The 24071-nt window shown below is 44.9% G+C and overlaps 1 protein-coding gene across 4 annotated transcripts in view; it reads right to left on the bottom strand.

Annotated features, from left to right (window-relative positions):
* LOC144945029 (ephrin type-A receptor 4-like) overlaps window positions 1-24071 on the bottom strand; it is a 154197-nt gene that overhangs the window by 5427 nt on the left and 124699 nt on the right. For 2 of the 4 annotated variants that reach the window (XM_078873203.1, XM_078873206.1), the window contains exons 13-15: window positions 20943-21152; window positions 16881-17033; window positions 5246-5439 (exon numbers count right to left, since the gene is read on the bottom strand). In XM_078873203.1, the coding sequence (XP_078729329.1) occupies window positions 5246-5439; window positions 16881-17033; window positions 20943-21152 (557 nt within the window). The remainder of the gene's footprint in view (window positions 1-5245; window positions 5440-16880; window positions 17034-20942; window positions 21153-24071) is intronic. The other 2 variants (XM_078873205.1, XM_078873207.1) reach the window with 1 other exon arrangement.

The following is a 24071-nucleotide window of genomic DNA, read 5'->3' as shown; positions in this document are numbered from 1 at the left end:
AGGCGTCAGGGATGAGATCGAACCCACGACCTCCTGTATACCAGGCGAGGGAGTAAACATCTCGCCACCGTGGTGACCCCAATACATTTCTCGAACTGCATGCTATCTTATGGTGATGCCTCAGCCCAAGTCTATAACACCCAGTATTCCCAAGCAGTCTGTGTCATCCAATTACTAACAAGGTACACTGCTGCCTTAAGCTTCCAATACGTGACAAGATCAGGCACATTGCTGGTGACTTTAGTATCAGGGTTTCTGTAGGCGCACACAAATGGTTTAGCCTATTTTTTTCTTTTTTTACAAATATTGATACAGACTCTATCACGGCAGAATGTTGTTTTATCAGGAATTGGAGCATTACGTATCAGTGATGGGATTACTGCTACTGGGTTAATGCAATGTGCCATCTCACTGGAAAAGAGATTAAGTGCTGGTAAATCCAGCAGCCAATATATTGTATTATCCTAAATAATAGCTGGGACATTGACAGGCGCCCGTCTTAAGTAGACAGGATTCCACCCCCCCCCCCCCCATAGGTTTAATCCTGCACACATGTGTGCTAGCCAACAGCAGGAAGGCACGACTGCCATCGGAGCTGAACGTGTGGCCGCATGATCGTCTAGAGGACCAAGCCAGAATGGGGTGGAACGTGGCAATCCCAAAACGAATGTTTCTACTTTGATGGGATTTATGTCGTGATTTCTAGGAAGAGTTGGATTTGAATTCCAAACCCGTGACAAAAAAAAAACATTGGTATTGAGTAGGCACATATTCACTACGTCAGCACGTTCATTATCTATCCCCTGCTGGATGAAGGCCTCGCCATCCTCCATCACAGTTCAGTGCGGCTACCATCCATCTCTCTCCTGCGCACCGACTGATCTCATTGCTCCATTTTGTGACCAGCCTCGTCCACTGGCATCCATCCTGCTCAGCGATGTGTCCTGCCCAAGCCCATTTACCTTTCTTGGCAGTGAATGCGATGTCTCCGATTTGGGTTCCTGCCATTAACTATGCGTAACGTTTTTTTCTGTCTCTCAGTGTAAATTCTAAGCATGCGTTCCCCCACGCTGCTTTCTGCACTTTTTAGCTTTTGTTCCATTTTCTCTTCAACGTCTGCGTGTATGTTGAACTTCTTTCGCACCGTACATAACAAGTCGTGCTCATCGGAGAAGCGATTTTTCAATATGGATTTAAAAGTGCACAGCTCCAGTGGCTTCCTCATGTTAGAAGGAAGAGTGTAGCTGGCTGTGTGCAATGATTGAACACTTTTTTCTTCAGAAAATCGGTCATGAGCCTTTCCACTATCATGTTCGCCCTTCCACAGGCATTCCAGCCTGCTCTCGTTCTATGTATTTCTTGTACCATCTTTGTGGACAACGTGAATTCCCATACTCTTTGGTTCTTTCGGAAAAAGTCACGTAGGTATAAAATAAAATAAATCACGACGTTTCGGGCGCGACACAAGCGTCCGTCATCAGGTGGGGAAGCAAGGTCTGCTGCTGAGGCAGACTGTTTTAAAGATCTGCTGCTGAGGCAGACTGTTTTAAAAATCATGCTTTCTCACCTGATGACGGATGCTTGTGTTGCGCCCGAAACGTCGTGATTTATTTTATTTTATACCTACGTGACTTTACCGAAAAAACCAAAGAGTATGGATTCCTGCAATCACGAAAGCTTCAAATCAAGAATTAATTCCCATACCCTTATTTTTATTGTGCAATGTGCAGAACAGCCATGCAACATCGTGACTGAGAGCCCGCGGATAGATTGCCACTTGCAGTGGTTACATACAATGCTGAGTAAAGAGATCTACTCAAGGTTTCCATCTCCTTCTGATAATTAAACCTGAGGCCTTGGATTGACTTGATGCTGTCGTGGTGTAATGATTAGCAATGGTGGACTTGAAATCCAGAGGTCATCGGTTCAATGCGATCTCCTAGAGCGGCATTTGAAAATTAACCCCCACCCCACCCACCGCTCCCCGTCTCTGTCCACCCTGAAAGATTAATGGGAACGCTACAAGTTCGCCGATAGGTTGTGTGCAGTGGAGCAAAGAGAGGGCACTCCTGCCTCTTGTAAGAAGCCATGGAAGAGGTAGGCCAAATTACGCTCAAGAGATGCTCTCTTTAGCTCACTCTCGTGAAAACCTTCCACCAGCAGGTGGCATGAGCGAGTAATTGCAGAGCTGCACCTTTACCTTTTATCTGGGATTGGAAGCGATTGTGCTGTTTTGCTCGTTCTGCTCTGGCTGTTTTGTTCTACCCCAGGTGAGAGCTCAATGAGACAGTCCGAGAATTCCAGTGTCAATTTTTTTTGTATAATTATACATTAAAATGTGAAAACATTCATGCTTTCGAAGCTAACAGGCTGAAAAAACTAAGTGCAATATATATACTTCGATGAGAGAAAAAAATATATGTAAAAAGTATAAAATTAGTTTCATAATAAAAAAAAAATCACGAAATTGTAGTCCAAAAGACCCTTAAGTGGTGGAGGCCCTTTGGCCAGCAGTGGCGTGAGCTGGTCATTGTAGGGCTGCACCTTTACCTCCACCCTTAATCAAAACCTAATGAGCACAATGGTTGCCTTCCATTATCATTCTCAAAAGCATCTACATTCGTAAGCGCCAATGAACGCATTGATCCAGCAGCCTGCACAGCTGCACGAGCCATGATTATTGGCTTTTAATTATCGACCGAATGTGGTGCTAAAAGTTCAAATGCTGGTCAGGGGTCGGCTGGAGTAATTACTCCTCCAGAAGTTGATAACCGTGAGTCCGCTTGCAGAAAGCCAATAGGATTTGTTCCTTTGTAAAAAAAAACTGACCCCTGCCATATCAATGTGGAATGAACGCCGCTGACCGACTCCAGCCAGTGGAGATGAGTGGCCGCCCATTGGTTTGTTTGAGTCCGGGGCATTTTAGTCTGTGACTAATGGAGGAGGCAACACATAGGTCTGATGGACACAGTTGTTGCGCAGAATTTGATCGTACATTTTACAAGCCGATCAATACTCGATTTAAATGTGTTTTCGAAATTGGAATGGAGGCGGTCTGGGAATTCCATTTATAACACGTCGGATAATTATGGTCTTTATACTTTTAAAATATTGAGAGTGATAGTTTGAATTAAGCATTCAGACGTTAAAGTAAAATCATCAATCCCCGATTTAAAATCTATCCTTATTTCACCGTACTTGCATTGAATCATGCGTGTAAGAATCATTTTATCATGGAAATATTTAGCAAATAATATGCTAATGACATTTTGGCTAATTGAGTGGACAAAATATGTAAAAATTGATATTTCAAATGGGATGAAAGAACTCTTTTAAGTTGAATTTATGAATATTGATCCTCACAATTTAACATTTATTTTTTAGGCGTTTTAATAGTTATATGATCCTGACCTCTTTGATCCACCGATGAGGGATTGTTAGACAGACTCAAGGTGCGATTACAAACATCTTGGGCCCATTATTTTACTTATAAGGCCCAGAACCTTTGGAATCCCCCACCTCGTCAAGTAAGGCAGTGCATCTCAACTGTTTTCATTTTAACAGCACACTGAACCAAAACAATCAGTTTGGGTCCCAGTTTGTGGGGACGAATGTGCGATCTAGGAAGCTGAGAGGGGCCGGTGGGTGGGTAAGAAGCTGAGAGGGCTGGGTAGGTCGGTAGGAACGTGCGAATGAGGGTGCTGAGAGGGGCTGGGTGAGGGTAAGAAGCTGAGAGGGCTGGGTGGGTCGATAGGAACATGCGATCGAGGGACCTGAAAGGGCTGGGAGTGTTTGGCTGTTGGATGGGCCGCTCAACCGCATGGAGGAAAGTTCGTCATCTGTCAGAGATTGCGAACAGCGTGGTTCTTTGCTGTCATATAATTCCGCAAAAAAAAAAACTGCGGCGACACACCTAGTCTGACATTCCACTGCACACCGGTGGCGATGCACCGCAGTCAGGGACTGCCTGACCGTCCAAAGCTTTAAACTGGAGCTTAAAACGTTACCTGCTCAGCCAAGCCTTTACAGACGAAGATTAAATTTGAGTCACAATAGTGTCTGGCCTGATATTAACCTGATTATTATTATAATTGCATGGTTTAGAAGTTTTCTTGGAGAATACAATTTTCTTGCACAAGAACTTCGGTTTGAGGTTTACCTTTTTAGCTAAATTGTTTGATTTGCGAGCTTGGTTAGCTAGGCAGACATTAACTGTTAGGTTTCAAATTTTCTACTTTCAAATAAAAGCTTTATTTTGTAAAGTATGGTATCAGTAAATGCTGAGCACAATTTGCTATTGTTCTAAAGTAGCACGTATGTATAATGATTACATTTCATCATAACTAATTGCTGTAAATTATATCACATTTCACACGTGAAAAATGAGGTCACTTTTTTAAAATAAGATATTAAACTGACACATTTTCTCTTTTGAAATAGCTTTTAGAAACGTCCAATACAATAATATCACAATGGACACAGTACAAGCATTTAACGTTGTCTCTAGCTGGGACAATATCGCAAGAACTAACACTGAACACCTGCATTTGTGTGCAATAAATATACCTTGAAATGTTAAAGTAATAATGGGCTTTTCTTAATTACTCCCTGGCCAGTTGGAGCAAGACATAAAGACATGTAATTATGTTGGCTGGCTGTTCTCAGACGTAGAGACATTCCAGAGCCGTAAGAGTTCAGCTACACCTTGATAAGAAGGTCACATTTTCAGTTTCTTGAGACTGGCAGAGGCAAGTCCGAGAGCATTGCGGTGGACCACGTGACACACACGCACCGCATTATGTTGAGTTGTCGCGTCATCCTGCCATGCAAGTGGCACCACGGTGGCGAGGAGATGTCAACTACCTCGCTTGGTATACAGGAGGTCGTGGGTTCGATCCCGATCCCGACCCTAACACCTGCTGTACATTTTGCATTTGCATGTTCTCTCCCCGTGGTTGCGTGGGTCCTCTGTGCCCCCCCCCCCCCCACCACATTTAGAATGAACATGCGTTGATCTTATTCGGCTGCTATACATTTCCGGACAATAAGCCACTTGGTTGAGCTATCATTTGTGGCCAGGTCGCTCATAAAATAAATAAATATATTGCTCAGTGGGCCTTGCCTGGTAAAATAAAAATAGTTCAAAAGTAAAACTTTTTTTTACAATTCTTTTGCTGCGATGGTGGTGGGTGGGGAGGGCTGTGTGGTTTATTTGTATCATTCACAGAAAGAGTCGGACTTGAACCTTAAGGTGCCGTTGGCGAGCGTGTTGAGCAGTCCGGGGCTGCGGATGAGCCTGTCGAGAGCGTTGACGATCTGGCCGAACTTGGGCCGGTCGGAGCGCTCCTTCTGCCAGCAGTCGAGCATGAGCTGGTGGAGCGGCAGGGGGCAGTCCATGGGCGCCGGCAGCCGGTAGCCCTCCTCGATCGCCTTGATCACCTGGGGGGCACGTGGGACATCGTCAGCAGCTCGGACGTCATCGCTAAAACCCCCCTCCATAACTTCTCTGCAAGGCGTCACGTCGATTTACGTTCGCGTGAAAAGCGCGCGGTGAGGAAGAAGAAGCACGGCTGGAGGTACCGCTGAGAGAGACAGCAAGTGGAGCACGTGCAAGCCAGAACGCACGTAGGGTTAATGGCATCGTCCAAACTGTTTGCACGAGTATGTGGGCTTGGGCAGGACAAGCCACGAGAAGGGATGATGGATGATGGTCAACGTTACGAATGGAGTGACAGCCGAGGAACGGAGTGTGTTTGACAGGGCACAGGTGCTAGACTGCTTATTCAATCGCAGGATAATGGGACATGGTGGTGGCTTGGGGAGGCCTTCATCCAGCAGTGGATTAACCAATTCTGCTGCTGCTGATGATGACCGGAAGATGGAATGAACAATCATTTGAGGAACGCAGCCTGCTATGGCATCGTTCTGTCGGAATAATGGATCCAAAAGGGAATCCCCCCAAAGCAACCGGTGATGGTAGTGGAAGGCAACAGAGGCAGAGGACAGCTGAGATGAACTGATCGAGCGGCAGAGGAGACGGCACGAGAGCAAAGAGGAATGAAAGAGACATCAGCGGCAGATGGGATATCGCGATGAAGGTGATCGCCAGCGGTGGAGGGCTGCTGGTGCTGGAAGTTTGTGAACGTGAACCCAGCAAGATGAAGGTTGGAGAAAAATAAACTTTTTAAAAATATAAAGCAATGAGAGAAACGGAGGCAAGTGACGAAGCCACCAGGACTAAGCCACCAGCCTGGACGGAAGAAGTGCATAGCACACGGTGTTAACTTATTTTTAAATATCTGCAAAATATCCAATGAAACACATCAGCCATAACGTAACACACATGCACTCGGATGTGAAAATCAAACACAATAAACACGATCAGGTAGGGTTTTACGTAATAAAGCGCGGCGGGGGGGGGGGAAGTTTACAGTTAACCACTGTGTACAAAATGGAAACTATATTTACATTATAATCCTGAGGGCGGAGCAGTGAGCACGAGGTGAACACTACGGAACGGTGACCACCAAAGTTGTGTACAGATTGATGTGAGGTGGAGAGAGAGAGATAGAGAGAGGGCTGTGTGTTCAGAGTAGACGGAGCTGAGGAGGGGAGTGCTGCAGGGAACTAAGGTCGGAGAGGCTCGGGTTACGAGGCCACGCGTGGATCTTCAAGGACAACGAGGGAGATTTTGTCGCTGATGCACAAGGTGAATAGAGAGAAGCCAATGGGATTCAACTCTCAGGACGACGGCAATGCAGTCCGTTCCACTCGTGAGCATAAGCCAGGAGCCCAGGCAACATTCTGGATCAAGTGCAGCCTGTGTAGTACGCAGAGGATGGAGGGAGGTGACGAATGAAAGTTTCGGTCAAGAGGACCAAGGAATTTGCGGAGATGGCCAATTTTCGCGGGGTGATGATGGAAAGGTGTACAAAGCTTCACGGATGGATTCCAAGACACCTGGCTAGCATGGAAGATGAAGCTTAAACACCCTCTAGAGGGGCTCTCTAAGATTCTCCATCTCGTGGGAGGCCCTTCCACCAGCAGCTGTGTGAGCAAGACAGTGCAGGGTAGCACCTTTATCTTTTTATACCGAAGAACACCTCTTGCAAAAATTGGTAGATTTCACTTATTTCAAAAACATAACTCCAATTGTTTCTGATGTCCTTGCCTATTTCTAAATGGTCTCTGGTTGCAGCATTTGTGAGTCAGAATCTGATCTCAGTCCTTCGTTGACACTCTGAACTCGACGGGTAATGGCCTCGGTGATAATTTGTGTGGACGTAAGTAGACCATTGTGTGGTTGGTATCGCAGACTGAATTTAAGAGTCTCCAGAAATGATTGCATGACAAGACTATGCCCCTTCCTGGATACTTTCGCCGTCAAATGCCTTAAGTGTTAGACAGGGAACTGTTCATCCTGGCAAAACCAATGTTCGGCGACAAATGGGACATGGGTAATGATGACAGAATGATAATAGTTTATATTCATGCGTGTGAAAATACAGTGTATCTAACATAGGTGGTCGGAGTGACTGAATGAGTGATGTAAATTAGAGTTGACATTCGGCACATGGAGAGTCCAGTATATGCTTGCAAGAAATCAAAGCAAAAAATGTAAAAGGCAACTATTCCATGGAAGTCTTGGAGGTTGCTGACTCAAAATATCAAATCACATTTAACTCGGTGAAAAAAAAAAAAACGTAATTTCAGATACCGGTCCTACCAATTTGGGGAGGGCAACATTTTTGACCACTTGTCTTCGTTACTCTTCAAACCCAGGCCTACGTAGGCTGATATTTGGATAATGTTGAACGGTGCTCCATCCGAATATTACGACGTTATATTTCCATTAACTGTGCTCCATTTTTTCAGATACTTTTTGGATGAGTGTGACACTTAAGCATGTGAAGCCTGTTTACCGGTTGCTAGGATGTACGTGTGTATCCTGCCTTGCTCATAATTAGTTCAGCTGCAGGATATCCCCACTGCCATGTCCTTCATTCACCACTTGACATTTTAGGGATTAAAAGCTTGTGATGTGACACATGTCACTGCCAATTAACAGTCGACGCTGGTCTGACGATATGGCCGAATGTAATTAAGCCGATTTTTTTTATTCACAAACTCCTTAAACAACTCGCAGCATCAATAGGAAAAAAATATACCAAGGTGCTCATTTAGAATGCATATTTCAACTGTTGTATCGAAGAAGCTCCCCACGACGGACAGTAAAATGTTGGAGATGATGGCGGACCACGTGTGCTGTACAACCCAAAAGAGACAGCCGTGAAAATCAACGCATCTTGTATCGGAGCATCTATCCATAGTAACGGAAGGTGGTGATGACTAACAGCGACCCGCGCACTGCAACTCTATTCGCAGCGCCAAGCTTTGTGGAAAATCTTGGGCATTTGCCACGCATCTCTTTTAAAACACGGGATGACAATGTACATTTTTTTTTTCCTGAGCTGCCCTTAGATCAAATGCTGACGTATAAAATATAAAATACAACATGCGATACCCAAAGTGGAGTTTGTCAAAAGTACAAAAAACTACACTGGATGTGTCTCTCCCACTCTTCTCCTCGTCTTGTGAAATAAGAAAAAAATGTACGTGGACTTGGATGAAAGTATAGTCTCTTGAGACGCGTCATCAAAGATTGATATGCATTCGATTTGGTTTAGGAATGTTTTTTTTTAGTTTGTGCTACTTTTATGATATTTGAACATTTCCTCCCACCCTAATTTTATATATGTGTGTGTGTGTGCTGTCATGGTGTAAACGTGAGCACGGTGGACTTTACATCCATAGTGCTCTGGTTAAACTCTTCTGGCGTGGCAGTTGAAACACCGGGCGCATTTATTAAATTCCCCCCACCTCTATCAATTCACCGGTATAAATAAGTACACTACAGTTTGTGTGTCATGTGTGGTGAGCTAAAGTCTGTCAGTGTGTGGCTATAGCGTGGAAGGGTAAGCCCAAACACCTTTTCAATAGGGGCTCTCAGAACCAGAATACTTATTTATTCTGGAGGAATTCAATGAGTTATAAAGTTATTTTTCACAGATGTCCAGTAGGCTCTAGACCTATATATATCCGAGGCCCTTCTGCCAGCATTGGGTTGAGCAAGACATTGCAGGGGCGCACCTTTAGCTTTGTAATACACTGGAATAATCAATTAGAATCACAAATTAGAACAACGCTTTGTCAAAACAGTACTCCGGGCCGATCTGGGTACGTAAAACAGTAATAATAAGAATTAAATTAAGTATATATGTATGCATGTTACATTCAACTTCAGCAAAGGTAAATTAGGTCAAGTTTAAATAAATAAAAAACTCGGCCGTTAAATAAATACCATTAAAAAGTGCAAAATTTTGACGGACAATTGTGTACAATCTTGTGCACAATCTTGCGTACAATTGTGTAAAATCTTACTCAAACAACCCTTTTCCTCTACCCTCGTTAAATGTTACTATGGTGACTGCAATGTTTGCACCCATGAATTCAGTACCTCGTTTGCTTACACTGTGTCGGTTTTCAATGTCATCGATTGCATTGACATGTGTTTACCTTAACACACATACGCACTGACCCGAACAAGGTAACACAATATTAATAGATTACGATTTTCCCAAAAACGCATTACACTAATTTGCAATCACATGTATGAAAAACCAAACGATGCTCGAGTCGCATAAGACAGTAATCCGCGACAAAACCGCAAGTGAGAGTAATCATGAGTGGGTGTGGTGGTACACGCCTGTAAATCTAGCAAACTTGGAGATTACGTATTCCACTGAAATCGTGACCACAAGACAGAAAGTGGCACAGCAAGTTGGTTTCTGACCTGTCTGAGCGCAGTTGGAATATTATCTCTCACCTGCTCACACACGTCGGCTTTCTCTGGGTGGTCTGGTTTCTAAGATGTTAACTACCTCGCGGGGGATACAGGAGGTCGTGGGTTCCATCCTGACCCTGACGCCTGTATATTTAGATTTTGCGTGTCTCTCTCTCCCCGTGGCCGCATGGATTTATCTCTGGGATCCTCCGGGTTTTCCCTCCACATTTGGAATCAACGTGCGTTTAGATTATTTGGCTGCCACACATTTCCAGATGATAAGCCACTTCGTTGAGCGATCATTTGTGATGACCAGGTCGCTTATAAAAAAAAGAGCTGTATAGCTCAGTGGGCCTTACCTGGTGATTTTTTTTTTACAAATAGTTAATCGGCTGATAACACCACATATAGAGGATCTCTGAGCTTGGGGGTATTTGGCAGCAGCTCGTCTGCGGTTCCCTCTCGTCGAGAGTGAGGAAATACTGTGTGGCGCCCTACAAGTTGAAATCATTATTGCACGTATTGGTTTTTTCTCCGGGCACTTCATCTCCCACACGCACAAAATAACTTGAACAGCAAAACTGACCGGTCCATTCCAAGCGGGACCCTCCTGGAAAGGATTCTCTGTTGCCCACAATGCCTCGCCACTTTCTGCATGGCGGTCACGCATCCGAGCACTCTGAAGGCTCAACTCTGCTTGGAGTCTAAGGTTCGGCAAGGTCGTGCACGTTCTGGCGATTTGGTCATCGTCTATCCACGTACGTGTGTTTGTGTGTCGGGAGATAAAATGTGCGGCGGTTGGCATCTGAACTTTCTTTCGCACATGTGAGTGGAAAGGCAGCGGTGTCAGGTTTTGTGCTGAGGCTATCACCCCCCATTTGCGTGTCATGTAGTTTGGAATATTTATTTATTAACTACGCGTACACGAACAGAATACATATATTTATAAAAATAATAATTGCCTTTTCCTAGGAGGGATCTCAACTGGGGGTCCATTGACATTGACAGAGATGTCGCCATCCTCAGGAGGGCATCACGATACCAATACTCATTCTCCACTTGCACATGCAAGCCATGCCAGCATGGGGCCATCATGGATCTGGTGGTTTTTATCTCAGTATATTCAGATTAGCACGGTTGGCTACGTACGGTGCGAAAGAAGTTCAACACACATACGTACATTCCACACAGAGCCAGAACCAAACTGTTATATGCTGGCCTCAAAAAACATCTGACTTTGGCTGAGGGCCAAGCAGGGCCAGGCATAGGGGCTAATGATGCACGTGACGTCAACGGTATGGTTCGGTTTCTGCAGTGGAAAAAACAACCTGCTGCCTCCTTAGCCGGGCCAAGCTGTTTCGGCATGGCCTTAGCACGGCTCCGCTGTAAAGTGGAAAAGAGAGATACGAGGATAGTATTTGGGAGCCTGTTCATGAGAGGCAGGGCCTGTGCTGGATAATTTTCATTCCTGCACTCCTTTCACTACCCCGAATTGATTTGTTGAGAAATGGCAAGTATATTTTCAGTGACTCTTATCAAATGTCCATGATACCGACAATACCAAAACAACACTATTCACTGTAATGGCATTTTATGACACGTGGAATTCTCAAAGCGATGTTCTCCAGCAGAGAAGTTTTTATTTATAACCCGGCTGGAGCCAAATGTCACCTAACATTACTTTTGGTAGAGCGGTTTGCATAACCAGAGATGTTGAAAAAAGTTAGGGTCTTCATGGTCAAATGATCAGAGGTGCTGTTCTGATACACATTAGTGATTCTGAATGTGATGGAAATTCTAGATTTATTTGACAGAGGCCATCCTCCACATAGGACATTCACTATATTCTTTGGGTCTTTCGGTAAAGTCACGTAGATAGGTTCAAAGAAAAGAACAAAAAACTACGACATTTCGATCGCAACACAAGCGGTCGTCATGATGACGACCGCTTGTGTTGCGATCGAAACGTCGTAGTTTTTGTTCTTTTTGTTATTTCTTTTAACCTATCTACGTGACTTTACCGAAAGACCCAAAGAATATCAATTCGTGCAGTCACGAAAGCTTTAAGTCATGACATCCAATGTTATTCATCCATTATCTATCCACAGCTGGATGCAGGCTTCCCCATGGCCAACGCCACCCCTCGCGATCCTGAGATTCCACGTTTTCATCTCACTTCTGACCATTGCATTGACCTCATTGCTCCCAACTCATTAGTAGTACTCCTCTCCGGTGTGTTCTCTTGTTATTGATGCCATTCCATCACCAGGCTTGTCCATAGGCCAACATCCCTTTCGTGATGTGCCCTACCCCCATGCCCAGTTATGTCCTTAAATCGATGTCTATCATTCGCTTTTCTTCCATTACCTTTGCCGTTCTCCATGTCTCTGATCGATGTTGACGCTGCGGGATACATGCACCGTTTCAAAACTGTCGTCTTGTCATTCTGCTGCTTTTCAGAGACAAATTCGGTGCTTGAAAAGCACTCCACAGTGCTTTGATCGCTACGTGGCAATAATAGTTCTACTGTCCTTTGTATGGGATAATGGGGATGAGTTGGCCATTGGTGGAAGTTGAACTCACGACCTTAAAAAAACCACACGCAGTTGTTCTACCGGTGAACTTTCCCAGCTGCTAAACAAAGAAGGGTCCTTTTTTCACATAAATACATGCGATTTAGTCGTGAGTTATTCCAACTTTGGATTTAAGCCACGACACAAGTACACAGGAGGTCTTCTCTTGGGAATTATGTCACAAGGTCTTTAATGTGCCCTTTGAAGGCAATCCGCTGCAGTTTTACTGGGCACACACAGGAGTCCTATGCATGAATGCCGGCAGGCATATTACCCCTTGCACCATTGGGCTTCACCCACGGAGTCAACGCCGCATGAGTTGTATTGAGGGTACGAGCAAAGTCGGCAACATCTCTCATCACGACAATAACTGAAAGCACAACCAGCCCTTTTGTCGACTCACTGAAGGCATCTGAATGTGGTGTCATGTTTTTTTTTGGGGGGGGGGTTGTTTGACCATACTTCACCACGACGGTCACTGCGCATTGGTTAAGTGTTCGCCGAAAACCGGTTCGCTTAACACGTCACTCGCCGCTGACATTTGTTGTCTGTGACCAGGTAGAGAACTCAGGTCGCCGGGTTTAGAGAGCAGTGCGCTAACATCTGTGCCACCACTCCGACAACTACTTCCACAGAGCTTTCCTTAACCGTGAACAAATGTATCACTCGCATACGTTCGAAGCAAACAATTGTGCGGAAGTTGGAACCTTGCCCACACAGTGCCTCGTTGCACTTGAAAGAATTCTACGCAACGAGGTCAGGTTCGTTGATCATCCAGAACTCAGCGATTCACCCCAATCAGTTGCCTCCTTATAACTCTTCTATCACTACTATCAGGGTGACCATTTTTCTTGCGTTTTTTCGGTAAAGTCACGTAGGTAAAAAAACAAATCACGACGTTTCGGAGGCAACACAAGCCTCCGTCTTCAGGTGGAACCGTCACAGCACGCTCGCTGTATCAAGTAAATGTATCAAGTAAATACAGTGAGCGTGCTGTGATGGTTCCACCTGAAGACGGAGGCTTGTGTTGCCTCCGAAACGTCGTGATTTTTTTTATTTTTATTTGAATTTTTTACCTACGTGACTTTACCGAAAAAACCCAAGAATATGAATCCTTGCAGTCACGAAAGCTTCAAATCTACAAGGGTTACCATTCCCATGAACTCCCCTCATCGATTCCGACACTGGTTCGTCTCATCCAAACTGTGTTCCACCACCGCGCTACAGCTCCCAGCACTTTGCTTGACGCGTTTTCCCCCTCGCACTGTTCCACGTCGGAATTCCCTCCCATCGTTTATCTTCCCAAGTTTCTTAGGCAATGAACTCAAGTTTGCAGGCGCAAAGCACAGTGTGCAAACCGTTGTGCTATCTCTCCACCCCCGGATTGCTGTGCGATGTATTATGTATGTTGAACTTCTTTCGCAACCGTACGTAGCCAATTGTGCTCATAGGAGGGTGAATACAAGTCGTGCAATACATTCTGAATTGGAAATCTGCAATGTGGAATAAAATCATCGTCAGCCATGGTCTATCCACTGGTGGATGAAGGGCTCGTTTTCGTTAGCACAGTATGATGACCGCTCTGCCACCTTTGCCAATTAAAGTGAAGGCAAAGTGTGCGGTTGTGATGGGAACTCCGTCAAGAGACATAGCGGATTGGCTGACGGCCCACCCGTAGCGGAAAGCTACAGGTGAGCTGTGAGCCGAAATATATCCCCAATGGTGAACTGAGAGACAGAGGTCGCAACCGGGTGCCCGATACCCGTACCCTACCCGATACCCGGCTACCCGTACCCGATACCCGTACCCTACCCGATACCCGGCTACCCGTACCCGGCCGGGTACGGGTACCCGTTTGCGACCCTGGTGCGGCCGGATACGGGTACGGGTAGACCGTGAGTCATTGGTGAGTAACCGTTTGTCACTCATTTCCCAACGTCTTGTCTCTTCTCACAATTCAAGTTCCTAGAATCAATCCATCCGCGCCTGCAACATGGCTTCATCCCAGAGGTCGCAATCAGGTAACCGATACCCGGTACGGGTACGGCCGGGTACGGGTACCCGTTTGCGACCCTGGTGCGGCCGGGTACGGGTACGGGTAAGGAATCAAAACCCGTTTGCGACCTCTGCTGAGAGATGACCACATTTAACAATGGGTATAGCCTGCTGAACGGACAAGCCTGATAATATGCGCAGTTTGACAAGTCGATTTCTCAATTTAACTGTTTACAAAGGCTAATTTCAAAACGCGGGTGTGCTGACGTTTAAAAAGTGACAGCGTTCGTCTCTCGGGGGGATCCCTTGCACGACTAAATCATCCCAACGCAGCCCAAAGTGGCTCCTCCTCGTGAGCAGTAACAGAAACGCTCATTAATACTTCAGGCCTAATAGCCACAGGGGCTACCATCGATAAACGTGTCACAGTTGACCGTGGTTGATTCTAGATTTGAAGCTTTCGTGACTGCAAGGATTCATATTCTTAGGTTTTTTCGGTAAAGTCACGTAGGTAAAAACATTAAAATTAATAAAAGTGAAATAAAATAAAAATATAAATCACGAGCTGTCGTGGCTGTGACGGTTCCACCTTAAGAGGGAAGCTTGTGTTGCCTCCGAAACGTCGTGATTTTTATTTTTTATTTTATTTTACTTTTATTAATTTTAATGTTTTTACCTACGTGACTTTACCGAAAAAACCTAAGAATATGAGACCGTGGTTGACATGAACGCATGCACGCAGGATATGCTCGTGCTTAACTTTCTTTAATGTTTTTTTTTATCCTGGATTCCCCCCCCCCCCCTTCGGCATGGCAGAGTTGGACGCGCGCTAAACAAAGGCTCAGTTTTTTTTACACTGATCGCTGTGAATCCATCTTGAACCCCGTTGAATTCCAAGCCAGTTTGGAGTTAGACCGACGGATGAACAAAAAAAGTGCATAAAGAATGGAGCAGTGTAAAATCATAATCCGATAAAATTATGGGCACTAATTACATTACTCGAGACATGACCCATCTGTGTGTAGTTTTCCCTGAGCCGAGACTTGCCTGAGCATTCAACTCGCTGTGGCAGTCCGCCTGGCACAGTCAAATTCATCTTTTTCCCTTTATTGTACTGAACAGTGGAACAATTCTGTTTTTACAACGGCGTTTAGTACGGATGAGAATTATCTTGCTCCATCGCTTGTGAAGAATTAAAATGTATTACACGCGTAATCTGGTATGAATTCACCCGTGAATGGGTCCCTTTGTGTGTGAAAAATGTGATGTTAACTTGCGTATAATACAACTTTTGTACTGAGCTCACCGAAATGCAAGTCTGAGATAAACAACGGTCGTATAAATCGCCATGTAACGCGTATTTAAATGACACCGTGTGGTTTTTTTTTAATTTCTTGCGACGGATTTATCGGCGCTCGCTGCATACTGCGGATACTTGACCTGGACTTGAGTCCGAAATGTGTTCACTCGCCTTCTCTCTACCATCAAACCGCACTAATGGGCTAATCACCTGTTGGGCATACAAGGAGGGTAATTGTGCCAACGTTATACCCCGGGAAGGGAAATGTAATGGGAACTGCAGTAAGGAATGTTCCATTATTGTGGGTCTGGATAATTTGGTAAAGAAACCACCGGCTGTAATGGCCTCCTCTCGCAAAACAGCTTCCTGAGATCTTTAACGACTTATCCGTTCTCAACAAAAGATACTACTTTATATTCAACGTGCAGTATGCCTGGCAGGATTTGCTTTCACACACACAAACCAGTTCTTTTTTCCTTTAGCCACATGCCCAATGGCTCGTTTGATCCACGAACAATAACACGAGGAAAACATTTCGATTTAAAGCTTTCGTGACTGCAGGGATTCATCTTCTTGGTTCTTTCGGTAAAGTCACGTAGAAGGGAAGTAATAAAATAATAAAAATAAAATATGATAAAATAATTCTCACGACGTTTCGGCCACAACGCTGTCTTCTCGACAGACCTGTTTTTTCACCTGAGGACGGCTGCTTGCGTTGTGGCCGAAACGTCGTGAGAATTATTTAATTATATTTTATTTTTATTATTTAATTGCTTCCCTTCTACGTGACTTTACCGAAAGAACCAAGAAGACGAGGAAAACAGCTGCGCACCGCGAATGCTCCACGACAGTGAAGCTCTCTCCTTCGCGCTCCTCCTGTCCCCAACTCAAACATTCGCGGTGGCCCCCCCTCCCCCTCGCTCCGCTCCAACGCCCTAAAATTCCCGGAAAAATCGCAAATCGCGTTTTCACCGCCGAGGAGATGTTTCTTTCGCGTCGCATCATTTCATCGCGGATTTTTGTTTCAAGGGTTTCGGCGAACATCAACGCGGACTCGAGGAGTTCCGATGCGCGTTTAAAAAAAATCCATCGATCGGACACGAGTCCAGTAGATGATGGAAGTAAGGGGGGGGGGGGGGGGAGAATTAAAATAAAAACTCAAACTCACGTCCTGGTTGCTCATGTCCCAGTAGGGCCGCTCGCCGTAGGACATCACCTCCCACATGACGATGCCGTAGCTCCACACGTCGCTCGCAGAAGTGAACTTGCGGTAGGCGATCGCCTCAGGGGCCGTCCAGCGCACCGGGATCCTCCCTCCCTGCTAGCAGCAGCAGCAGCAAACGGAACGCGACATTCACACAACCTTATCAACCTTGTCGACGACGACAGCACCGTGACCTGGGAAATCTGCTCCCCGAGCGCATCGTTTCCTGTTATTGTACTACTATTGTTTTTAATTACACTTGTTTACCCAGGAGAGCCTCACGAGAGTCTAACGAATCTTTTTCAGCAGCAGGGTACCACCAAGTTTTCACAGTAGAGGGGGATTTTTGCTGCACTGTGTCAAGGAAATTTTGTCATTTGCTGATAATGTTTCCGGAGGAAACCCGTGCAGAGCAGGTGGGAGAAAATACAAAAAAAAAATCGACATCGAACAGGCACCCGAGTCAGGAATCGAACTCAGGTCCTTCTTGCTGAGGCACAAGTGTTACCACTTGCGCAGAGGTTAGTGCACTGCGCTCTAAACGGTGACCAGTTCAATACCTGGTCAAAGCTAACGTCAGAGCTGGTCCTTCACCAAGTTGAAAAGATCAGCAATGGATTGACAGGGGCCTTTAAACTTTAAACGTGAAATCAACAGGAGTACCCGTCTGTTAAAAATGACAGGTATTTCATGGGAACGTGTTTCAAAATGTAATCAAGACATTTCAAGTGAACTCTTCACATGCTGCAGACCGTTGCCACACTTCTACCATGGGAAATTAAGCAAAGTGCCTCTGTAGGACTCTCTTCAGTTGTCCGTGCAGTTGAATTAAACTTTGTCGTCTCAAACTAAGTTTAAAGCCAGCATTGGGCTTCATGCTCCCGATACTTTACCACGCGTTCAATGTGGCATTTAGTACTTAATTAATTTTCAACGTAAACCGTGTGTTTAGTGTGTACTTGAGTGTTATGTGCAAAAGAAACGTGGTTAGAGCTGATCAGCAGCTGCTACTGGTTGTCAAATATTACCTTTTAGAAGTCCCATCGCTCAAGACCATCGTTTTTTGGGGTTATATGTGTTTGTGCACCACTGCCAAGGGCAGTATCACCTGTTCTTCGGCATGTGCTGTACTCTATGGATTGTAAGAAAATGCCCCCCTTATTTGCAAACACAAGTTGGAAGTGCGTCTTATAATCTAGTAGGCGTATGTTACCAGATTAGTATAACTTTATCGATACTAGGCAAAGTGTTTGGGTTTCATCTTACTCTCCTAAGTGTCTTCTTGGTTCTTTCGGTAAAGTCACGTAGAAGGGAAGTAATAAAATAATAAAAATAAAACATAATAAAATAATATGACATTACATTATTTTATTTTATTATATTATTACGTTTTATTTTTATTATTTTATTACTTCCCTTCTACGTGACTTTACCGAAAGAACCAAGAAGATGAATCCCTGCAGTCACGAAAGCTTTAAATCTCCTAAGTGTCTTACAATAAAAATGTTGATGAGAGAATGTCTTGTTACATGATAACTTTCAGCGATTTTTCAATCCACCGCTGGATGAAGTCCTACCCCACACTGTGTTGGTCATGAGGCTTGTCTGCTGCTTATACTTCACCACGCTGGTCAGCGTGGGTTGGTGATGGGGGTGACAAAGGTCAACTCGGACATCACCTGCCACTTGACGGGCTGCCGTTTTGCATCACCGTGGCCAGGAACGCAACTTAAATGCACCGTTCCATTCCAACAAGTGTGGTCAAACGACCCACAACACAGTGTTTGGAGAGGTTTTCATCCATCAGTGGAACTTACTTTGTCCCCCCCCCCTCCGTCTTAAACTAGCACTGCCCTCGTATTTGCGTGAGATCCAACGGGCGGGGGTGGAGGATGGGTGGGGGAGGGGGGCGGGGGGTAGGTAGGTGTGATGTCATCGCGACGCACGAACGCGGCTCAACACTATTGGATGGCAGGTGACGTCACAGCGCATCGATCTGTCCGTGCGCTAGCCAGCAAAACTTACATTTTTAACGGACTATGTTATGTTTTCAGACGTCAGAAAAAAGTCCAGGTAAAGTCTAAAAACTCTCACTATGCATATAAAATATGACCACTCGCGCATTAAGCGTATTGCAAAGTGAGAATCATGACTGTATAGAAATGTTTCCCCACCTAACAGCACAACTTAATGTCACATTTTCTAACAAACTGCATTGCTTAAAACGTACATACAAATGCCTTTTTATAGCAGCCCGATGCATGAGTTTAATTATACATTTTTTTTGAATATCACAATCTCTGCCAGATAGGGTCTCTCCTGATGACATCGCTGAAATAAATGAAAATCGTTTTGTGGTCCATCAAAATGTCCTGAAATTATCATTCTGGAATCTGAGCTTTGAGCCAACGCTTTTGAATGAGCGGCCTTGTGATCCCACAATTGCAGGGATCAAACGAAAAAGTCTACACTTTGTTATGGGTGGAATGAAAACTCTTAAAAGGAAGAACATGTTGAACAAGATCGTCTTATGCATATCACACGTGCATTCTTGGGGAAGTGGTGGCGTTGTGGTCAGCATACTGCGGTATATTACACCAGGTGACCAGAGTTCAATTGTCAGTACGTGGATGACCCGTCCTTGGCGAACGGCATCGTGATATCTGAACCGATTGTGTGCAACCAACCTCTTCACCAACCCGCATCGAACAACGGTGGTGAAGTATGGTCAGACAGCCACCGTGACTGACACAACGTGGAGAGAGAGGCCTTCATCCTGCAGTGAATTGATGAAGGGACTGAAACTGATTGTATGTTTTTTTTTATTACCCATTATCAAACTAATAAAGTTATAAAATATTTTTTTTCACTCACACAATTTTTTGTTTAAATGACCCACATTAGACCAATACAATTTCAAATATATTTTCTCCTCATAAAACGCATTTTCTCCTTGTAGTTGGTAGAGTAGTTTATACGAACTGCTGAATGATAAATTGACCATTAAAAGGCTGATTCTCCTGGGAATGAAATAAATGGACAAAAGTTTCTTTTGAAAATTCCTCTTAAAACAAACACACTTCAGAGCTTGCGCTCCACATTTAAAATCTTTAAAAGTTCTCAGTGCCTGCTGATCATGCAAAAAAAAAACCCTATTAAAACATTCGCAACATAAACACATTCCATGCTTTGCATTCAACAAAAAACCCAGTTTAGACTGTGAGTGTGTGCGTGCACTGGGCCAACATTACTCATAGGGTTGCCACCTCTGAGGTTCAAATAAACGGGACACATCATGGGGAAAAATATCTCAGTATCGGAAGAGGAGAAAACCACATGTAGATGAGTTCTGGATTTTCAGTGCTGTATGACTATATTCTCCATATTGTAGGATGCTCTGGAAAACAAGACACCCTGAAACTGGATTATAAAATCCAACCCCGACGTTTTATTTTTTAAATATATGGAGAAAATTAAGTCCATAATAATTCGGAGAACATGGGATTACGCAATTGACAAAAACCGAGATTTTTTAAAGTCCCTGGAAGAATTAAAGATCTTCCCAAGGCACATCTGCCTCAATAAGAGGACGTTCAAATAATAATGTGTGACACTTTGTATGTATGCCATTCTTATAGCAAGGCGGTCACGAAGGCGCAATGTTTCGCAGGCATCGTCTGCAGGATTTTTGCGCTCAGGGACAATGTTGCTATAAGATTTTTCTTTTCACCAAATTGGGTCACACGAGCAATAAAAAAGAAACGTCACAAAGTCGGATCGTGCCGCCGGCACACACGCAATAACTTCCTTCCCTTTTTCAAATTCGGTCACGGGATCTCCAACTTCCGCCGCCAAGCAGACGCTGCGGCATTAACCAGGGGGCGGCCGCTGGGCTCGAACCGCACATCTACGCAACGAGCGGCAAAGGCGCTGCCGCCGAGCCCGTGTGTCGCCGCGCCGGGGGCAGGTGGCAACCCCAGGGACTCGGTGTCGTGTGTTTCCTGCCCGCTTTGCTTTGCGCACCACCTTGGCGGTGTACGCGGCCTCGGGGTCGTCCTCCAGCACCCGCGACAGCCCGAAGTCGGACACCTTGCACACCAGGTTGCTGTTGACCAGGATGTTGCGGGCGGCCAGGTCGCGGTGCACGTAGTTCATGTCGGACAGGTACTTCATGCCGGCCGCGATCCCGCGCAGCATCCCCACCAGCTGGATCGACGTGAACTGCCCGTCGTTCTTCTGCAAGGCGGGTTAAACAAAAGAAAAAATGATCAGTGTGGCACATTAGGAATGGATCACTCTTTTAAGTATGTCCTTGTGCAGCAAGGGAGTAAAGTGTGGTTGTGTGAAGGTCCTGATGTGCTGTGCAGTGCATCAATGCATGTGTGTAGAGAAGCATGTGATGACTGAGTCGGGCCTGTAGGTGGCTGGCAGGGTTATTGAATGACCACGCGGATATACCAGTCACATGGTTAATGGCGGCTCGGGAGCAAGGCTGGTTGTAACACACGTGTTGTTGCATTTTACAGAGTGCAGTGCGGTTCTTCACAAGATGAATATTAACCACAATAAATAAATGTGCTTGCCCTCGATTTGGAGCACTTGCCCACGTCCTTCATTTGGAGTATGCAACATCAGGAACGGTTGAAAAAACAATAATAAAAAACGCCCCTATTCAACTGGCATATTTGAGCAGAGCTGATATAGGGGGCCTCATGGTGCAGGTTCGTCGTTTTCTACTCGCTCATTGCCAGGCTGAGCCAGAACTAAACCGTGATGCGTTGGCCTTGCAAGACATTTGAATTTGACTCGGGGCGAAGCAGGTACAGGAATTGGGCGTATGTATGTATATATGTTGAACTTCTTTCACACCGTGCGTAGCAAACCGTGCTTATCAGAGGTGCCGGTGAAGGACAACAAACTAAAGACAAAAGGCAATGACACATTCATTGCGTGTGACGTCAAGTCAATACGGCACGAGGACACAGCGTCAAGGCGTCGTCTGCATTTGCGTCCTGACTCGTTCAGCGCATGTTGCATCAGTAGGACGACCTGGCTTCTGCGGTGGAAACACAAACTTGCGCTCCCGTGCCATGCCGGCCTGGTTGAGGCCATGTACTGCAGATTCTACAAACAATTGGAGATATCCATATGAGGGGTAATAGCTGTAAAACACAGCAGAATGTGTATAGCTTGGGCAGCTATTCAAATTGGACCAGGATCAAAATGATCAAGAGGTGGAACACAGCATGGGATGGAGTATTATTGAAAAGCTGGGACTTGATAATGAAAAGTAAACATACTGATGTGCTGAAAAATAGCTTTTTTGCATCAGTGTCTATGACCTACCCGCTGTGACATATTTACTTCAATATCACAATATCGAGGACGCTTAGCAATGGATTTAATGCAAGAGTGGGACATTGAATAAAACATAAATTGGGAATTGCACAAAAAATGTTTTCTACACCATCTTATTGTATATGGCCTGTCTGTGTCTGGAATGCGGTACTTTTTCACTATTGCATTTAAAAAAACACAATCGGTAAAACTGTCCACAAAAAAAGCAAGGGCTCAATTCTAATTTTTTTTTATGGTTACGTTATTGACAAAGGTGAGAAATTGTTGCCACTTGTAACAACTTGCAGCCACTTATAAAAATCCAGTCCGCTTGAGCTGACACATTTCTCATTTTCTAATATTGTCCTTGGCTGGGGCAGTTTCTGCAAAATTATAGAAGGAGAATGAAATAATAATAATACGAATAAAAATGCGTGCGTTTGCGGTAAATTGGAAAAGGGCCATTCAGCGCTCAAATGCTTTTTGCTGATGTCGTTTTTTTAAAAATATCCATTTGGTGCGTCCGTAGCTGATGAGTGGGTGTAATAATGCCGCTGTGACAGACTAATTGCTTAATTTGTTGCTCCTTTTCAACCTGTCTCGTTTAATTGTAAATTCACGTCAGTGTTTACCCGTGGTTTTGCCCGCGCCGTTTGTCAGTTGCTGAGCAAGGCACCGACAAAAACAGAACCACACTCACTCCGCTTCGTTTTCATTGCAAGTTCATTTTCCCCCCGTTCTTGTTTGCTACATTGAAAAGCTTCCCTGCCGATTGTAATACTCGACTGCCATGTTATGAAATCTTTATTGGAGGGGCAGCGGGCGGTTGGCGCATCCCATCACCCCTCTGGCGTCGATGTGATGAGTACCACTTTGTGGCGAAATCAGCAGTGGTTGGCCTACGGTCTGACTCGTCCCCTGCCATAGGAATGTGGAATTCCCACCACTGTCTCACATAACTGTAAGCAGGAGGTGAGCACCGCCTCAATGCTCGTTCGAGCAGCAAAATCACTTTTTTGACTCTTTGTTACCGCTCGAACAAGACAGTATCAGCCAAAGCTGGCCTACGATATGTCCATTGGCAATTACTAACAACATGGTTACAGCCTTGATTACAGACGTATTGGGCATTGTGGTTGTTTAACCGTACGTGGCCACGCTCATCAGTGCGGGTTGGCGAGGGCAAATATACTCTGGCACCGTTTGGATATCACTCGCCACTGATGTTGGTCGTTGCTGGGAATCAACCTCAGGCTCTGTCTCTCGACCTGTTCTCCACCTGAGGACGGCTGCTTGCGTTGTGGCCGAAACGTCGTGAGAATTATTTTATTATGTTTTATTTGTATTATTTTATTATTTCCATTCTACGTGACTTTACCGAAAGAACCAAGAAGTTGAATCCCTGCAGTCACGAAAGCTTTAAATCGAAATTCAACATCAGGTTGTTGGGTGAAGAGCAGAGAGGGCCTCGCACTGTGCCACCGTTCTCTCCGCATTGGCAATTAAATGAGCCGACATCGTTTTTCGTATTATTATTATGATTCACGTATTAATAACCTTTAAAGAATATTTACAAATGTATACTATTGGCCAACATATATTCTGACTGAATATAAACGTGTAATGAGCATCGCAAACGCGTGTAGCAATGCAACAGAATCCATTTAACAAGCATGGTGAATGAGGAACATAGTTACAGTCTTCACAAAAATCCAAAACTTGTGGAAAAAAAGAGAATGTATACACACTTGGGAACATGCAAAGAGATTAGGAACGACGCAAAATGGACTGTCAGGGCTTATGAAACCCATTAAAATA

Source organism: Lampetra fluviatilis, chromosome 36, assembly GCF_964198595.1.
Source record: "Lampetra fluviatilis chromosome 36, kcLamFluv1.1, whole genome shotgun sequence".
NCBI classification, from domain to species: domain Eukaryota; kingdom Metazoa; phylum Chordata; class Hyperoartia; order Petromyzontiformes; family Petromyzontidae; genus Lampetra; species Lampetra fluviatilis.
Note: the sequence above shows the minus strand (reverse complement) of the source record. Positions and strands in the feature narration are given on the sequence as shown.